Source organism: Alternaria conjuncta, assembly GCF_024043145.1.
Source record: "Alternaria conjuncta strain BMP 0040 chromosome Unknown scaffold_2, whole genome shotgun sequence".
Taxonomy (NCBI): Eukaryota; Fungi; Ascomycota; class Dothideomycetes; order Pleosporales; family Pleosporaceae; genus Alternaria; species Alternaria conjuncta.
Window position 1 is genome coordinate 2011887 of NW_026250091.1, and position 18254 is coordinate 2030140.

The following is an 18254-nucleotide window of genomic DNA, read 5'->3' on the forward strand; positions in this document are numbered from 1 at the left end:
TGGGAGTTGTATGCAAGGGAAGTCACCACACGAGCATGCTCCCAGCGAGAAGAAATAGCCAAGGTCCAGGCAAGCGAGTCGGTGGTGATGGAGGGATGATGCAGCTGATACGAAGAAGGAACCTGTATCTCACGCTCAGCTCGGACTGCCACGGCGCTATGTAGTAGTAGGATCGTGCCTAAAGAGACCTTGGCTTGGTCCTCGGTCTTGAGGTCGAGGCCTCTAAGCTAACCTAGCTTCTCGCTACTCCGTCGTTGCATGAAAGTAGCTAAACGGTGCTTGTGACCATCGGGTATCGAGTAGTGAGTAGTAGCGCCATCGATCACAGACGGTTGACCGGATCTGGGGTAACAGAGAACAAATAGATCATCGCTGAAACGACTTGGCTTGCGCGCCTCTTGTGTTCGTTTCCTACGAACCCGGACAGGTAGCAGACGTCCGTCTAACACTTTCAGATTTAGGGGATTCAGACAACCGGGTCTGCTGCTCGGCAGTATGTGTAACTGTTAACGATTAGTAAACGACGCCTAAGCGACACGGTTTCTTACACTATCCTCATATCTGGGTGCATTACGGCTATAAGCAGGCCACTTGGCGCCATGCCAGATCTTGAGCCATGGCCGTTGTATCTTGTTGTCTTCAAGGTGGCTTGCAGATACGAGAGATCCTTCAAGGAGAGATTGGCTGACCGGCTAATGTTGTGCTACCGGTTGGACGCTGGAATTTCTTCGGCTCACCAATCTCTACCAGGCCACACCTATGATCAGACGGAAAATTCAAGTTGTCGTGTCAAGCCTCTTCGCCTCCCTTCCAAGTTTCCAAGGTTTCAAGATTTGCTGATGGTTCAACGCAGTCAGCTCTTCCGTTCGCGTATCGAAGCCGCGGTCCTGTTCGGCGACGGGCGCGGAGTCGCTTCACAAACTATAATTGCCATTGATATAGCCTTTATGTCGGCGCGATTGGTGTGCCAGACGGGATGTGTTGCAGATTTCCAGGTATCGCGCATCGTTCCACGATGTACTAGGTCCAAAGAGGTAGACGGCCCCGCCGTTGTTCGGCTTGCGGGGTAAACTCAAGTCCTGCTGGTACGTCCCGTGTACCTCAAGGCTCCTCGCCCAGGTGGTCTCGACGCTGCTTACATTGAATGGTACCGGTCCTACGGGCCATCTCCAGGGCTGGATCGAGCGCGGGTAGAGAGTGGAACTCGGTCGTGTGTCCAAGTACGCTCTCTACCGTCATGCGTTTCCTTGGTACGGAGAAGCCAAGTCTGGGGTACTATGAATTGACACTGTTAGTACCTTTGCAGACCCTGTTGTAAGTACTCAGACGCGCTGCATAGCATCCCGAGAACCCGTCCAACTATGGAGCCCCGCCGTCCTCAACATTTAGACGCCTTGGTAGTGGAAGTAGAATGCATCAGCTGTGGACTACATACGCCACTCATACGATGATGACGGAGCTACTCTGCACCCGGGTAGCGGTTCTCATGCGTACGAGCTTCCTGCAGGAACGCTGTTTCACTACCGCAAAACAATTGCACGTGGCGATCGAGTAGGACATGTATGAACCTGTCTATCGTCCTCCAACAATAGATGATCGTTCCGTGGCGCAGCATAACGCCGGAAACTTCTGGAACGCGTCAAGACGGTCCACGTAACAGCACGCTTGCTTTTCTGACCAACAGGGCGGTACATTCTGGCGCGTCAGAACTGCAAGTTTTGATTGCGGACGAGTATGCATGCGGACGCAACTCAGCGCTCCGACCGCCTCGGCCTGCAAGCCTGGTATTCGGGATGGCGCAAGTAGTTCTCATGTCTCCCGTCGTCCGTGATGGTACGAACCACGGTAGTTGCTGCCCGGTGGTAATCTAGAGGCGGCAGTCAGCATCCGCGCGACTCGTGGGCTCAGCGAACGCATTTTGAATAACGGTGTGTCAAATGAACCCACCGGCAGCGCGAAGAGATATGCCAGTTCGGCCCGCGCAACGAATGCCAAGGGGTGAACAATTCTCCAACAATCAACCCCCTGGCTAAGAGCCGCCTAGACCGCAAACGGTTAGTGGCAGTGTGCCTGGCATCGCATCCTCCACAGTCGCCTAATTGCCCAGCCAGACCCTCCCCCGCAACTGAGCACGGCAAAAGCAGACGCCAATGTCACATTCGACTCAGCGGAGGTTGGACGACTCGTCGAAAAGGAATCCGGACCGCACAAGCTGCGGCGCAGTTGGCAGAGGCAAACGCCTCATCAAAGACCAACCATGGCGTTCACACAACAAATTGCGCAAAACTATGCGAATACGCATCAGCACGGCGAGACCGCGGATGGCACCGCTTTGTGGCACTGCAAATCTTTGTCGCATTCGGCCTCTTCGCAGGCATTGCTGACCCTGAAGACCATCCGGAGGCAGAACAGGGGCGTGCTCCACGTGGTGGCGGCGCATTGTTGTTGTTCTTTTCCGTCCTTTGCCGCTTGAAACTCACACGCGACAACATTTTGGTGTCTGCACAGCGAAGCTTACTCGTCTCTGACAAGGAGCACCCAGCCTGTCTACGCTCAAGCAGTGGAGTCGCCCGGCGGGCCCGAGTACGACATGTCTCTCGAGTCGTCTCCCTGTATCAGAGGGGCACCTGAACCCAATATTGGGCGTCCGCTCGGCTGGCAATACACTCGCTGATTGACAGGGGACGGAAGCTCCCTGGACGCAATGGCCCATGTCAAACTTACTCTCATCAACCCTGCAACTGTAGCGTGCTGAGAAGCTTAGCGATCGTCTAGGACCCGTCCACGCCGTCCAACATGCCGCGTCTGGGGCACCTGCATTTCCGTTTGGCCCGGTAAAGAAGTCAGTTGGACGATCTCCTTCCTTTCATGTGTTCGGTCCATATCAGGGCACACTGCTCCACCCAGACTAGTTGTTGGCATCTATTGACATTATTTCCTATATCCTTCGCACATGCCCTAAGCTGTGGATCTTTCTCGCGGAGAATACCTTTAGTGTTGACTCCTCCTTTGTGCATACAACAAAGCCAAGCCACATCCCACCTGACCTACTCAACCTATCTGACCGTTCGACAACGTCCTGTCACACAGTAGCCTGCTTATTGGCGCTCGACAAATCTTGGGGCGGTCACTGGATCTTACAGAGCACGAGACCGAAATTGCTTCGTTGCAGGCGCGATTCGACGATTTGTTGCTTGCCGGCCATGGTCTCTTGATGAGCTGAGAACAGAACTACGTCCGATCATCTTATCGGGCCGCTTCAACTCGCATACGACGATCTGTTGCAACCATGGCGCCCTACGATATGGCCATTATAACCTCTGCCCTGGAAGACCGTTCTCTCGACAAGCCGTACGACCCAACCTTGGACAGCATGGATCCGCTCACCCCCGTCTACAAGGCGGGGCTCATTCCCCTTGGCATATTCGCCATGATGAGTTTATTATCAGTTACGGCCTTGCTCGGATTCATCACTCAACGAATGATATCGTGGCGGAGACACTACAGACAATACGTCGGATACAACCAATACGTTATCCTCATCTACAACCTCTTAATCGCAGATCTGCAACAATCAATCGCTTTCTCGATCTCCTTCCATTGGCTTCGAATCAACAAGATCGCGGCACCTACTGGCGCATGTTTCCTGCAGGCCTGGTTCCTACAAATTGGGTAAGCATTATCCCGTCCAATATGTCTGTGAGATAGACACTGACTCTGTATACTCGTGTTCAGAGATGTCGCGAGCGGTTTCTTCGTCCTCGCAATCGCGATACACACCTGGTTGGGCGTGGTCAAGGGATACAAAATGCCATACTTTTGGTTTGTGGTGTCAATCCTCTCGATTTGGGCCTTCGCATTGTTCCTCACGGTGCTTGGACCGGCGCTCTACCAGGAGCGATACTTCGCTCGTGCTGCAGGATGGGTAAGCATACCCCTCTCCGACTTCCTTGTACCCGGGAGCTGTTTGGACTGACTTTGAGTAGTGTTGGGTTTCCTCCAACTACCAAGAAGAAAGACTTTGGCTTCATTACCTGTGGATCTTCATTGTCGAGTTCGGAACAATCATCATCTACGCCCATGTCTTCTTCCACCTCCGCGGCCGCATCCGGAGCATCATCGCGAACGATACTAGCAAGCTCACGCGCGCAACCAAATTTATGGTCATGTACCCTTTCGTATACGTCCTCCTCACATTGCCCATAGCAGTGGGTCGCATGGTAGCGATGACTGGTCATGCAATGCCAGAACTCTTCTACGTCGTGGCTGGCTCCCTTCTCACATCGTGCGGCTGGATCGATGCGCTGTTGTACACCTTGACACGGCGGGTTCTAGTCTCCGGAGACTTGAGCACAGGGCACTACAACAGAACTGTCACTGCGACCCTCACGAACGCAGCACGACCAGGCGACGACAATCATTACGGCCTGCATTCCATGAGCAACAAAGAACCCCTCACATCCACTGCCCGCACCGTCACCATAGTAGGTGGCAGCAACAGGCTATCACGAATAGTGGACCACCGCCGCGGGCGCAGTTACACAGCGCGGTCACGACTCGAAGACACGCTACACGAGGACGATAGTCCAACACGAGCAGGATCACAAGATTCGATAATCAAGAACACACCCACGGGGCACGGCATCAGCATTGTCACAGAGACAAGTGTGCAGGTGGAGACTGCTGACGACAAAGAGTTCGAAGCGGGAAGGCCACGGTCGAAAGACTGGAATGATGAATACAGTCGAAGGTCATCATGAGACGGGTATCCTTTGCACACCCCTGACCTGGTTCTTAACGAAGCGACCACGTCCGTTGCTCGCAGCAACAACTGCACTTCACACCGATCCCGTTGTCCCTACCTTGACTCGATACTACTTGTACACTATCGTTTGTTCAGCACGAAAAGCGTAGGCGTTGGACTGGCGCGACTTCCTGTTTCCTTTGTTTCTAAGCTATGTTGTACTACACTGTCTACCAAGAGGTAGCATTGAGATACCCGAATACAAATAACAACTACAATTCCAAACGTACACTGTCCGTTTCTCGTCTATCACACCACCATGTGTTGGTGTCTGCGCGTGATGTAAAAGCTCAGTACTATATGGGACAATACATATCTGCCCCCATGTTCCACCACCTAGTGTCCACGCGAAAGTACATACGCATACATTCGGAGTAAAAATGTGACCGGTCAATCCAACATCCGTTCCACGTTTCACGTTATCGAAAGTACTAACCTTGCGAAGTTCTTAGCAGACACTCGGAGTGCGGTGCGAGGCTCCTCGCGAAACCTTACGCCTAGTGTATCCCGACGAACGACGGAGTGCTCACCGAATTCCAAGACAGCGTTACGCTAAGCAGTCCCGAGGTCCAGATTGATTGCGTTTAGATCGAATCATTCGTATTACGGGCCTGCTTCCTATGTTGCATGAAATGAACGCCGACTTGAAGGGTGCTGGAGCCGGCTTCGTAGAGAAGCTTTCGAGAGCCACTCCATCGAAGGGAAAAAATGCACATTTACCTACAGCTAGTACTAGCAGTGAATGACCCGAAGGTCTGTATTGCATTCAGAATTTGCTATTTTCGTCTCAGCACTAACGTATTCTACAGACCTATTTTCAGTTTCATCCTTGATCGGGGTGGGGTGGAGCAGAGTATGCCTTGGACGTGTTTGCAGTGGTCCGGGTACTGCAGCCGACAAAACAAAGGGTATTGCATCAAGCGAGCGTGAGAAAACATACTCATCGCTTATCTTACATAACACGAACCATTCATCGTTTAGACGTACAGGGTTAAGGTATGGTAGTACGCGTGGTTCATGGTGGCGATCGCAATCGCTGGAACTCTGAACAGTATGCTGCTTGATGAGATGTCGCATGTAGAGAAGGCCGGACTGGAAGAGTATGTCATGGCGCGCTTTTGGCACTCGGTAGGAATTGCAATGGCAGGCGTTGGCTGCAGGTGTAAGCTTTCATGGCGACGATTTTGGGAACATGGTAAGAAACTGATCGGATGTACCGCAGTCTACATTCCTACTAAAACGAACGTTCAAACAACTGCTAAGGCAACGTAGACTTGTTCATTATTCGTAATTGACGTTACCCCCTACCGAGCGCATAGGTCCACGCCCAAGTCATTCCGTGATTGGTTTGATGTTGACTGTAGACTGCGAATAGTAGAAGTTGGTGGAGCGTCTTGGGCGATGGTTGCGGTAGGACTTCACACTTCAACACAAGACACGGCATGTACTGGGATTGGAGGATGATGTTTATTGGCGTGAGGGGTCACTCAAAGCCATTTTGGCACACCACTGTATCTGCACCATGACATCGCCGGTTTCCATGCGTAAGAAGGTGCAGAAGGAGAATAATCGAGAAGTCCGAGAAACCACGCCGTTGACCATCCGTATCCCATTTTGCCAGCCAATCCACCCGGAGCCACCTGTCCACGTCTAGATGTAGGTCTCGTAAGGAACGGGTGTGATGTTCTCCGGCTTCTGCTCCTTGAGGCTGACAATGTGCTCGGCGCGGGGCTGTGCGGGCTGGCGCTTCATCTGCTGGGGCTCGCCAGTCTCCTTGGCCTTTTGTTGCTTGGCGAAGTTGAGCTTGACGCGCTTGAGGAAGTCCTCTCGTGAGCGGGAGTGGCGGACGTGCTCGATGCGGACGTTGATGCGCTTCTCCATGTATCGGTTGCCGACTTGCTTCTGGAGGATGACACCGACGGCGGACTTGGTGACGTTGTAGACGATACCGGTCTTGCCGTGGTAGACCTTGTAGGGCATACCCTTCTGGACGGCACCTGTTTTGCATAAGTGCTCCGCTTCAACCGCTTTCGCTGTGGATCTGGGGTTTCGTACCGTTGGCTACGACATCGACGATATCTCCGACCTTGTACTGCTTGAGGTAGGTCGAAAGCGGGATCATTCCCTTCTTCTTGAAGTCACGAGAGAAACTGTCGCAGCGTCAGCAATTGTCCGAATGAATAGAGTGCGCCTTCGACTCAGACTGCGGTCTGGTCTCGTCGCATGGGGAGTCGCAAGGGGAGTCGCAATCATTCCAACTTACGCATAGCGCGTACCCGCGCGGAGACCGGCTGCGTGACCCATTGTGTGTTTGAAGTTGGGCTGGTGGTTAGTAGCTGAGCTGTGGTGATGTTCCGACTCTAGAATATTGTGCGAGCCGGCGCCCGGTGGTGGGCTTGGGACCACCCGGGTGGTCAATGCGTCGCTAAGCGAACTGTGCGCTTTGGCAATATTCTTCTTTCTCGTTATCGCAGACTCAACCATCGACAACCACAATGGCGCCTCCCCGATCCTACTCCAAGACGTACAGCGTCCCCCGTCGTCCTTTCGAGTCCGCTCGTCTGTATGTGCAACCCCATGGCCACTGAGCGAGAGCGTGCTCCGCTTATGTCTGGGACACAAGTTAATGTTGGGTTAGGGATACTGAGCTCAAGCTCGTCGGCGAGTATGGTCTCCGCAACAAGCGCGAGGTCTGGCGTGTCCAGTTGACTCTGTCCAAGATCCGTCGTGCCGCTCGGTGAGTGCTCATTGTTCTCGTCTGCGCGCAATTGCTGCGCAGTCTGCGAGATGCGAAGTTGCTAACATTTCGCAGTTCGCTTCTTACTCTTGACGAGAAGGACCCCAAGCGTCTCTTCGAGGGTAACGCTCTCATTCGCCGTCTCGTGCGTGTCGGTGTCCTTGACGAGTCCCGCATGAAGCTCGATTACGTCTTGGCCCTTAAGATTGAGGACTTCTTGGAGCGCCGTCTCCAGACCTGCGTCTACAAGCTCGGCCTCGCCAAGTCCATCCACCACGCTCGTGTCCTGATCCGCCAGCGCCACATCCGGTATGCATCCGCCCGCATTCGCTCAAAAAGCGCGCGACTAACAGTATCACAGTGTCGGCAAGCAGATCGTCAACGTCCCCTCCTTCATGGTCCGCCTCGACTCCCAGAAGCACATCGACTTCGCTCTGACCTCGCCATTCGGTGGCGGCCGCCCTGGCCGTGTCAGGAGGAAGAAGGCCAAGGCCGCCGAGAAGGGTGGTGACGAGGACGCCGGCGAGGAGGACGAGGAGTAGACTTGACGCCAAAAGGAATGATTCATGGACGACAGGCGTTAGGCACGATGGGATGAATCTCTTTGATAGTCATCCTGTCCTGGAAAGCACTATATCCCTTGTGGGTCTCGGCTGGTGGATGATCTACATACACTTCACGTAGACACTGCCCAAAAATTTTCAACTGCCATCGTCTGTCTTAGTTCACTTACAATGCCCGTGAGAATGTAAATGATGCTTGTCCACGTACGGTTTGTGGGATCTTACAACACCCTGCAGCCTACATTGATGCTACGTCTTGTCACTTGCTTGTTGTTGCCCTAGTGTAGGCTGCAGGCCTACTCAGTTCTTTCTTGTATAAGGTGACAATCTCACCTCATTCATGGAAAAGTTCGGACACTGTGGAGCCTACATCAAGATAAAAACATGCAAAGTAGGTGGCCTGACGTTGATGTAGGCTCCCGACCTGTTTAGTTTTTTTCTTGTATGAGGTGGTCTGACTGACGCTCTTGCAACGAGGTCTGCCCTATGGCTGAGTCGTTCGCAAACCCCAAGCTGCATAACGTTTGATCAGCTCGCTGCACTCTGCATTAAACTATTGAAGAGCCTAGTACCTTCCATATCTTGACCCTACCACATGCACACATTACAACTCAAGCAATCGACAAGTGCCAATACTATCTCACAACACCGGCTTTCGATCACTATATCTCGATATGCTCTTCCCTACTGCATAATACTAGTACTCAGAATCATCGGTATACAACCGCGTCTGCGGGCTAGGTCTCTTCCCCTCCAACGACAGCCCAGCCGCAACCCTCTCCTCGCCCACCTTGGCCCTTGCCTCCTGCATAATCCACAACCCAGAACTAGTTCCCAGCCGTGTCGCGCCAGCCTCCAGCATCTTGACTGCCGTGTCCAAGTCCCTGACCCCACCACTCGCCTTGACCTCCATCTTCTTCTTGCCTATTTTGGCCGATGCGAGGTACTCCGCCGCGGCCACCATAAGCTGCACGTTGGGCAGGTTAGCGCCCGGTCCGTTGAAGCCAGTGGATGTCTTGATAAAGTCGAAGCTAGCAGCAGCGGCAAGATGAGATGCAGCAAGGATTTGCGCGGAGTTCAATTGCGAAGTTTCGAGGATGAGTTTGAGTGTTGTGGGGGCAGGGCAGAGGCTTCGTATGCTAGCCAGTTCTCTGTAAATGGCGCTGTAGTCTGGGATCTCGTCTGAGTCTTCCTCGCTAAAGTCGCTGGCGTTGCTGCTTCCAGCATTCTTGGCCGTGTTGGCAGCGGTGATGCTGTCGATTGCTGAGTCACGAGCACGCTCTAACGGTGGAGAAGCCGGTCGGTTGTGCTTGGTGAGGAGGGAGTAGTTGAGGACGACATCAAGTTCTCTCGCGCCTGCTGCTACGGCGGCACGTGCTTCTCGCAGCTTGTAGTACGTGTCTTGGGTTCCTTCGTGGAAGCCTACAACGCAGGCTACGAGCACGTCGGTGCCTTTGAGGTTGGAGACACAGCGTTGGACATAATTCAGGCGAACACAGACAGACTAGGAATTTTGTCAGCTGGGTTTTCCTCGGGAGCGGTGAGGTGTAGCACGTGTCCCAGCTCCAAACTCTAAGGGTGCGACTGTGCCTCATCCCGAAGAAACTCCACCACAACTGCAGAAGCACATACCTTGAAGTTCTCCGTCCTGGCCTCAGCGCAAAGCCCATCGATCGTCTTTGTCGTCGCGTCCAACTTGAGTACCGTGTGATCCACCGTCTTAGCCAACTCCTTCAGCGCCTCATCTCCATTCCTCATCCGCGGGCCCTCGTAAACCTTCCTCGCCCTCTCACCACTTTCCACCTCTTTCAACACATTCTTAATCGTCTGATCAATCTGCGTTTTCCATTCCTGGTTCGTAAAACGATCCGTCATTATCTCGATGGGGTTCGATTTATCGTCGCAGAGATCCGGGTTGGCGGCGAGGAAACCGCGGATCAAAACTTCGGATTCCGTCAGAGGGATGGGGTGGGGGTTGGTTGGAGCTCCCGCGCCTGCTGTGGATGAGGTGGACATTTTGAACGACGCGCTTGCAAATGTTTGTTTATTGATCTTGTGATTGTCCACTGATCTATTTTAGTGGCTGTCGAACCGTGAGCCGCGGATGCGCGAGCGAACGAGAGGGCGAGTGGAAGTATTGACGATGACGTGGGGTGGCTTGTTCTCGACTCGTGTCCAATCGTTAATTGGAATAAGCACTTTAGGCGAACGGTTATGCAGCGGCGTTGCCTCCAGGTCTTTGAGATAAAGGTGGCTGTATCGACGCCTATTATGTAGGAATCTTGAAGTTGGCGGAGGTCGGCGTTTTGCTCGTCATGTGGCTGCTTGTAGGGAAGGTGCTATGAACTGGGTAGGGATCTCGGCCATGCTTCCCCACTTGGAGAGCAGAATCATTCTGCCAAGAATGATGTCCTTCTTTTCTAGGTAAGAAGCACATCTCTTTGCGATACTAGTAGGTTGTGACCGTTTCCATTCCACGCGGGGTGGTACAGTACCCGTATACAACCTGGTGTTCGGCGTAGACGGAACTTGATCAAGTCAGTGTACACCACATAAACATAAACCGGCGTATGCATGTTATTCACAAGACAATGTTGGATCACTTCTTTGTATGCGAAACGAGTGTGAGGAATTGACGCTTGATTTACAAAGGACCGCTAGCATGCGTAGGTATCCTCGATTGCAAGCCGGTCCTCACCTCGGACGACTGATCCAAAGGCTCTGAAATGCTATCTCTCCTCCCACATGCATGTACATGAAAGCTGAAAGACCATGCCGAACAAAAGGAAATAGATTCGAGGAAAAGGGTGGTCCATCAGCGCTGAGATATCCGGAACTCCCGTTTTTGTGACTTTTGCATTGACTCGAGTCGAAAGATCCCTCTTCTATCCTGCGGTCGAGTCGATCGGCGCCAATGAGATCTACACCCCTAAGCCATGATAGTCGTCATCGTAACCCATCAATCCCCGCTGTCATCACGTCGACGAATCGTCTACTTCCTTCGGAAAGAGCAGCCCTCGGTCAACCGCGCCTTGCCACCAGTTGGCTGGCACCTGTGAATGCGTTAGCCCATGCCCTGTATCCATATCCATTTGTTCCAAACTTACAGGACCTGCGAGCAGCCCTGGCAGACGACGACTGTGTTGGCGTGCGAGAAGACGGTGGTGATGGTGAAGCATCCGGGGCACTTGACGTCCATGAAGAAGGAGCGGGGAGCGGGCACGAGGGTCTTGAGCTTGTGCTTGCGGGCCTCACTACACGCTTGTTAGCCGCAGGTCGGGGGCGAAAGGGCGGGAATGTATGCGTACGCGGCCGGGGAGGGGTTGAGAAGGTCAACTGCGAGAACCTGGGATACTGTCAGTCCAAAGTCCTCATTGAGATAAATTTTGCGCAGGGCGAGGCGGCGAGAGGTTGCGAATTGAAGATGCTGTGGCAAACTCCGGGCGTCTCGTGTGCCTGCTCAGAATCCTCTCGCGCAGCCCTCCAGACCCTCGGGAACTCGAACTCACCATTGTGACGATTTATGGAGAGTCTTTTGGTTTGGTTGATTGTCGTTGATGGCTTGTCGATGATTCGGGCGCGAAAGTCACGTAGTAGAAGGGGGGGTTGAGAATTCGACCTTCGACCATTGTGCACCAAGCGAGCTGCGCTAGTGGATCTTGGCGGCCCGTGCACTGAAGGTCTCACTTCCCCGGATTAACATGACTTCACAATGCTTCGCAAGATTTCAGTCTTTTCTTAACACTGCTGTTCTTTGACTGCACTACGGAACGTTTGTGTTGCTGTGCTGCGTGTTGTCCAGTCTATGACGAAAGCTCGCTCCAGAGCGGCAAGATGCCCACGTGAACTAAACATGAGCAGACCGCCACTAGGGGTGGCTACATTTCGCGATGCTTTGTACAAAGATTGCATAATAGTCGATGTATACATTACCTTCGAGGCTATCTACTTATCAAGATTAATACCATGTATGCTGCAAACTGCGACACATACTCAAGCCACCCGTCGACTCTTGGCCGCTCGTCCTTAAATATAGTGAAGTAGCTAATTGCTGACAAGCCCTTTGTTCGGGACCTTTTCATTTTACGACGTCGCAATGGAGTGAACAGTTGCGACTGAACTGCATGCAGCTACACCACACTCATTGCTTCACTTCTGATTGCACAGCAAAGTGCATCTCTAAAACTAGAAGTAAACGAATATGTCCCAATCGGACCGATCCGTAGATATGATGCATCCAAGCACACGACACGAGTGAGCTTCCCAAGGCAAAAGTTCGGGAGAGCTCTGACTGGTCAGAAGTCGTGCCGCCGAATCTGTGGAGCACTCTGCCTTCGACCGGGGATGTGAGAACAGCAATCGCAGACTCTCTGTGTGGTCATTTGATCTAGCTGAACTCGAGTGAGCGCTAAAGTGCGAGGTATTGCCCCATTGCATCTGGGGTGACTTCCCTTTTACCCCACTTAGCGTCATTTCCAAGCTCGTCATACATCGTATAGACTGCGACTGCATATAAGTACGAGGAGGAAACAACAAAGAGTGAAAGAATAAACAATTCATCCAATTGACCGGCGATTTGTATCTCAAAATGGCACAACAGCAGAAGAACACGCAAGAGATAGAGAAGGCGAAGAAGCTCAACCATGTGCCCTGGGACGAGGAGTACGAGAAGATGATCTCGGGTATGCTGTATGTATACACATTCTACTGTCCGCGATGAGTTCAATCTACCTCACTGCCTTCTCTTCCAGAAGTGAACATGCACACTATTGAAAGGGAAACCCAGATACCGTGAAGCCTACATCAACGCTAGATGTTCCTCTATCTAGCCTTATCTTCAAGTAGACTGCAGGCAGATGTTTTCATACCGTAGGATACTGACACAACCCAGCTACAACGCCTTCACCCCGTCCCTAAACGCCGCCCGCTTCAAAGCCCGCGCCTTCGCCCACAAATATAACACATGGTTCCCCGACCCCGCCACAACCGACGAAAGCAAGGGTTTCGACATCCTCGCCGCAGAACGCCTCAAGATGCTCAAACAGATCATCGGCCATGTGGCTGACGATGAGATCTTCATTGAACCCCCCTTCAACATCGACTACGGCTGCAACATTTCCCTAGGCAAACGTTTCTACGCAAACTTCAACCTGACTATTCTGGATTGCTCGCTCGTTACCATAGGGAACCGGTGCATGTTCGGCCCTAATGTGTCGATTTTTGCGGCGACGCATGAGGTCGAGGTGCAGTCGCGAAAGGACAATATCGAGTATGGAAAGCCGGTTGTGATTGGTGATGACTGCTGGATTGGGGGTAATGTGGTTATTCTACCTGGAGTTACGATTGGCCGGGGAGTTACAGTAGGGGCTATGAGCGTGGTGACAAAGGATGTTCCGGATTTCTGTGTCGTCATGGGACAGCCGGCGAAGGTGGTTAAGAAGGTGGCGGAAATTCCGGCGGAGGAGGGCGATGTTATGGCTTCTTAGGAGCTTGATATTCGACAAAGGGAACACATCTTTCAACGGGCACAGCATCACTTAGGTTCCACGATAGCATGATGTGAAGAGCGTGAGCTGTTGATGGTGTTCTATCCAAAGTGACATCCAACTCGCCCTGAAAGTGCAGTCAACTCAGCTCATCTATTCGAGAAGCTCTCGCTACCGGGAGCGTAAACGCATGTAGACCCCGCCAAACCAAAGAAAGAAGTGAAGAAAGTCAGCGCCGAAGCTGGACTGGAGCAAACATGTACAATAAAAGTATAAAAGCGTTGAAGCGTATAAAAGGAATCGAGGGGAAGGTCTATGCAGGGAGCACTACTCGCCAATGCGCACTCCCATCCTGAGTATGCGTCCTATCCAACCGGACTTGGACCAGCACCAAACAGTTTGCCACCTTTTCCTGAGAAGCATAGAACTAGCAATGGATGAAGATACGAAGGATGTTAACGATGCGAATATGAAGGCGGTGGTGCGATCACGAGAAGTGTGGGATGGTGCGCGTCTATCCAGAGATGAAGTAGCGTTCGATTTGGCCGAGTAGTTTGTGGTGGAATGCGGTCGGAATCAATGGCGGGAGTGTTGTATTGGCCTAGAGGATTGTGCAACCGCCGCTCTTGTCTTTGCTGGTCTTGACTTGCAGAGCGACGCGGGCGGCTTCAGTAAACGCTTCGTTCACACCTCTATTCTTCATAGCGGAACATTCTACACCCGTTAGATATCTGCCATGGTTCCGAGACGTGGCTTGGCTTACCCAGGTACCGCAGTGCCTTGATCTTCTCCGCTACGCGCAGACCCTCGTTGTAGTCGATGCATGGTTTCTCAGGTTGCTGGTCGTCGGCGTCGTCGTCCTCCTTCTTCCGCAGGTCACACTTGAGTGCCACTAGAACGAGCTTAACGCCGGGGCAGTTCTCTGCTATTTCGCCGACCCATTTCGTTTCCACGTTCTCGAGCGAGTCCGGTGAGTCGACCTGTGCCGTGTGAGTTGCGAGTTGAACAGCATAATGTCGGATGACCGTACCGAAAAGCAGAGCATGATCGCGTGCGTGTCATCGTAGCTCAATGATCGTAGCCTATCAAATTCTTCTTGCCCGGCGGTGTCCCATAAGCTGAGCTCAACGTGTGTGTTGTCGATGTAGATGTCTGTCGCACCGTGTCAATCGTGTTTGTAGAACTTGCAGATAGGCGCACAAACCGTGTACATAGTTCTCTGTAGTAATTGTTAGCGACACGAATAGATAGTGGGAGGCGCGCCCTTACCGAATACTGTGGGCTCGCTGAGAGGGCTTCATTAGCCTCATTCGTATCTCAATACCAGGTACAATACTCACTATACTGTTGGAAAGTAGCTACCACAAAGTCAGCAAGCTGCGGAGATGGCAGGATAGCGATGTTACATACCCTCTTGTGAAGACATTAAGTAATGAGGTCTTGCCGCATGCACCGTCACCGCTGGAAGTACGTTAGCTTGTTCTGTCGCATCACGCCTCGGTCGCCCAAACAAAGAGGCATCCCCGCATATAGCAGACGTACAGAAGCACCAGCTTGCGCTGCACAGACTTTGTTCCACCGCACATGGGCATCGTGAAGGTCGGAAGGAGAGTCGGCGATTGGGTCGTGTCGTCGGGTCAGGGACGAGAGGCGCGCGCGCGTTGGTGCAACAAAGGACGACGGTCGCGGTCGTGGCAGCGGATGTGGTGAGGACGAGAGCGAGAGTCGCACCGGAGACTGGTAACGGATGATGATAAGGATGTGTGAGGTAAGAGGGAAGCCGGGGGGGATCCAGATGCTGGGCTGGAGATGCAAGCGATGGATGGATGGAGTTGAAGATCCACACGTCGCTAAGACTAAGCCCGAAAGGTCGATTGGCACTGCTCACCTCCGCGACCACTCCACGGCTTTGACGCTATCCATTTAGCAAGCACCACGGACGCGGGGCGATGTGTTTGCCGGCTGAGCCAAACAATTATTCGCCCAAAGTCATCTTAGAGAGCTGTCAAACTTGTTAGTGTTCCTGGGGAAACGGCCGCGAGCAAGTGCCAGCGACAGAACCTCGGTGCACAGGCAGCAAGGAAGAATTGATCGATGAGACTAACATGACGGCCAGGACCGTGAACCGAGTTAAGGGATCTGCTAGTGACGGCGAGTGGTTGAGAAGGGATCTGGGATTCTGGGATAAGAATGCCCGGGGTCTGAGCCTTCTCCACAGCTGGAAGCCGGACCGAAAAAAGAAGGTCGCGAACTTAGCATATGCTGTCTAATGCCTCAGTCGCAGGCCTACTGCACGCCACTTTACTCGAATATTGCACAGCCTCGTCCAGACTCTGTGCGACTTTGAGGCTTCATAACTGTTCGTGTTCACAACCGGAGATTTACTCCAGTGTCGGAGTGTTAGATTCATCATTGCGTCAGTGCGCCGGGAGATGAGATGGAGGAGCCGGGAAATGGCTTGGAGCTGGAGCCGATTGCTGTAGGAACCAAATTGATCGCAGGCACAAATTGTAATGACGTACTTGTGCAATGTTGATAGGGATGGCGAACGCGCAGCCTCAAGACCGCCTGATACATTCCTTCAGAGAGAATGGAGTGAATGTTGCGATGCATGGCAAGGATACTGCAGCTGGCTGCGTCTGGGAGCTTAGCCCCGCGAAAGTGGGGCTCTTCCGCAGGCACCTACCGCCGCCTCACGTAGGCAAACAAGTCGCGAGAGCTCCAGACAACTCCACACCGCAAATACCTCTATCCACCGGATTAATAGCACAACGCACGCGTATCACTCCAACTTGAGAATACGAGTGTGGTTCAACCAAACCATCACCCACGCCACAACCATGTCTGACGATGACGACTTCATGCAAGACTCCGGCGAGGAGGAGTAAGTCGCCATGACATGCAGGCAATTTCCCCTCTAACAAGCTGTAGGTACGACTTCGAGTACGAGGACGACGATGACGAGCAGAGCGGCGACGTCGACATCGAGAACAAATACTACAATGCGAAGCAGCTAAAGGCCGACGACCCCGAGGCAGCCATAGACGAATTCCTGGGGATGCCCGCGCTAGAAGAAGAGAAGTCGGACTGGTAGGAAATATGCAGATTTGGGGGAATGAATGTATGCTGACGAACGCATAGGGGCTTCAAAGGGCTGAAGCAGGCAATCAAGCTCGAGTTCAAGCTTGCCCGCTACGACAAGGTAGATATGGTCATACCCGAGCAAGACCTCTAGCTGACATGTACAGGCTGTCGAACACTACAAGGAGCTTCTTACATACGTCAAGTCGGCCGTCACGCGTAATTACTCGGAAAAGTCCATTAACAACATGCTCGACTTTATAGAAAAAGCCGCAGAAGACGCCGACGCATATCGCTGCATGGAGAACTTTTACGCCCTCACCCTCGACATCTTCCAGAGCACCAACAACGAGCGGCTCTGGCTAAAGACAAACATCAAGCTGGCGAGGCTATGGTTGGATAGGAAAGACTACCGTCAGCTTACGGAGAAGCTCCGAGAGTTACACAAGGCCTGTCAGAGGGAGGATGGAACAGATGACCCGAGCAAAGGCACATATTCATTGGAAGTCTACTCGTTGGAAATTCTCATGTATGCCGAGACCAGGAACAACAAGCGGCTAAAGGTAAGGCCCATCTGCATTGAGATTTACCTGCATTATCTCTAACATTAAGATAGGCACTATACCAGCGAGCGCTCAAGGTCAAGTCCGCAGTTCCGCATCCCAAGATTATGGGCATCATCCGTGAATGTGGTGGCAAGATGCACATGAGCGAAGGCAAGCAGTATCTGCCGAAGACATCGACTCAGTACTAACCAATCGCAGAGAACTGGAAAGGCGCGCAGAGTGACTTCTTCGAGAGTTTCAAGAACTACGACGAGGCGGGATCGCTCCAACGGATACAGGTCCTGAAGTACCTGGTTCTCGCGACCATGCTATCGGGTTCAGACATCAATCCGTTTGATTCGCAGGAGACCAAGCCCTACCAGAATGACCCGCGCATCTCCACTATGACGGACCTAGTCAACGCCTATCAGCTAGAGGACATTCACGGCTATGAGAAGATCCTGCAGAACAACCAGGATTTGCTGCAAGATCCGTTCATCGCCGAGAACATTGACGAAGTTACGCGTAATGTGCGCACCAAGGCGGTCGTCAAGCTTGTCGCACCCTACACCCGCTTCACACTGGCTTTTATCTCGAAGCAGCTCAAGATCTCACTTGCCGAAGTGCAGGAAATCGTAGGCTTCTTGATCGTTGACAAGCGGTTGCGCGGCAAGATCAACCAGCAGAACGGAACGGTGGAGATTGAGAGTAGCACAGACATGGACAGGGTGCAAGCGATGAAGGAGTGGAGCAGCGCCATCGGAGCCTTATGGCAGACGGTGCTGAACGAGGGCGAAGGTTTCAAGTCGGACGAGAGCGGTTCGCAGTTCACGCCTGGTGGTGGCGGGCCCCAAGGCATGAGCGGCTGGAACTCAAGCTCGATGGGGGGCAAGTCTGGTCGAGGCAAAGGCAAGGGTCCAGGACGCCTCCCGGGGGTAGTGAGCAAAGGATGACTTGCAGCATCGGTCGCGCGCGGTCCACAAGACGACCTGTAACTGGGTTTCCGGGCAGGGCACGGAGAGTGGGAGTTGCACAGTA

At 52.8% G+C, this 18254-nt stretch overlaps 8 protein-coding genes across 8 annotated transcripts; 4 read left to right on the top strand and 4 right to left on the bottom strand.

Annotated features, from left to right (window-relative positions):
- Positions 1–3289: 3289 nt before the first annotated feature.
- J4E85_001791 (uncharacterized protein) lies at positions 3290–4760 on the top strand (the record flags this gene model as incomplete). The annotated part of the gene is made up of 3 exons (XM_051466075.1): positions 3290–3672; positions 3736–3925; positions 3987–4760. The coding sequence occupies 3 exons, from the start codon at positions 3290–3292 to the stop codon at positions 4758–4760; spliced, it is 1347 nt and encodes a 448-aa protein (XP_051330632.1).
- Positions 4761–6454: 1694 nt separating this feature from the next.
- On the bottom strand, positions 6455–7108 carry RPL21A (60S ribosomal protein L21A; the record flags this gene model as incomplete). The annotated part of the gene is made up of 3 exons (XM_051466076.1): positions 6455–6801; positions 6860–6954; positions 7068–7108. 3 exons carry the CDS (start codon positions 7106–7108, stop codon positions 6455–6457), a joined length of 483 nt encoding a protein of 160 aa, XP_051330633.1.
- A 191-nt stretch (positions 7109–7299) lies between these two features.
- Positions 7300–8083, top strand: RPS9 (40S ribosomal protein S9; the record flags this gene model as incomplete). The annotated part of the gene is made up of 4 exons (XM_051466077.1): positions 7300–7367; positions 7443–7541; positions 7617–7850; positions 7903–8083. The coding sequence occupies 4 exons, from the start codon at positions 7300–7302 to the stop codon at positions 8081–8083; spliced, it is 582 nt and encodes a 193-aa protein (XP_051330634.1).
- Positions 8084–8801: 718 nt separating this feature from the next.
- J4E85_001794 (uncharacterized protein) lies at positions 8802–10120 on the bottom strand (the record flags this gene model as incomplete). The annotated part of the gene is made up of 2 exons (XM_051466078.1): positions 8802–9608; positions 9737–10120. 2 exons carry the CDS (start codon positions 10118–10120, stop codon positions 8802–8804), a joined length of 1191 nt encoding a protein of 396 aa, XP_051330635.1.
- A 976-nt stretch (positions 10121–11096) lies between these two features.
- Positions 11097–11616, bottom strand: CRP6 (40S ribosomal protein S27; the record flags this gene model as incomplete). Its single annotated transcript, XM_051466079.1, has 4 exons — positions 11097–11157; positions 11212–11358; positions 11413–11450; positions 11614–11616. The coding sequence occupies 4 exons, from the start codon at positions 11614–11616 to the stop codon at positions 11097–11099; spliced, it is 249 nt and encodes an 82-aa protein (XP_051330636.1).
- A 1076-nt stretch (positions 11617–12692) lies between these two features.
- On the top strand, positions 12693–13590 carry J4E85_001796 (uncharacterized protein; the record flags this gene model as incomplete). Its single annotated transcript, XM_051466080.1, has 2 exons — positions 12693–12793; positions 12996–13590. 2 exons carry the CDS (start codon positions 12693–12695, stop codon positions 13588–13590), a joined length of 696 nt encoding a protein of 231 aa, XP_051330637.1.
- Positions 13591–14191: 601 nt separating this feature from the next.
- J4E85_001797 (uncharacterized protein) lies at positions 14192–15182 on the bottom strand (the record flags this gene model as incomplete). Its single annotated transcript, XM_051466081.1, has 8 exons — positions 14192–14304; positions 14354–14570; positions 14621–14742; positions 14795–14809; positions 14860–14876; positions 14931–14948; positions 15001–15051; positions 15133–15182. 8 exons carry the CDS (start codon positions 15180–15182, stop codon positions 14192–14194), a joined length of 603 nt encoding a protein of 200 aa, XP_051330638.1.
- A 1248-nt stretch (positions 15183–16430) lies between these two features.
- Positions 16431–18169, top strand: J4E85_001798 (uncharacterized protein; the record flags this gene model as incomplete). The annotated part of the gene is made up of 6 exons (XM_051466082.1): positions 16431–16474; positions 16522–16680; positions 16732–16792; positions 16839–17234; positions 17288–17387; positions 17436–18169. The coding sequence occupies 6 exons, from the start codon at positions 16431–16433 to the stop codon at positions 18167–18169; spliced, it is 1494 nt and encodes a 497-aa protein (XP_051330639.1).
- Positions 18170–18254: the final 85 nt, after the last annotated feature.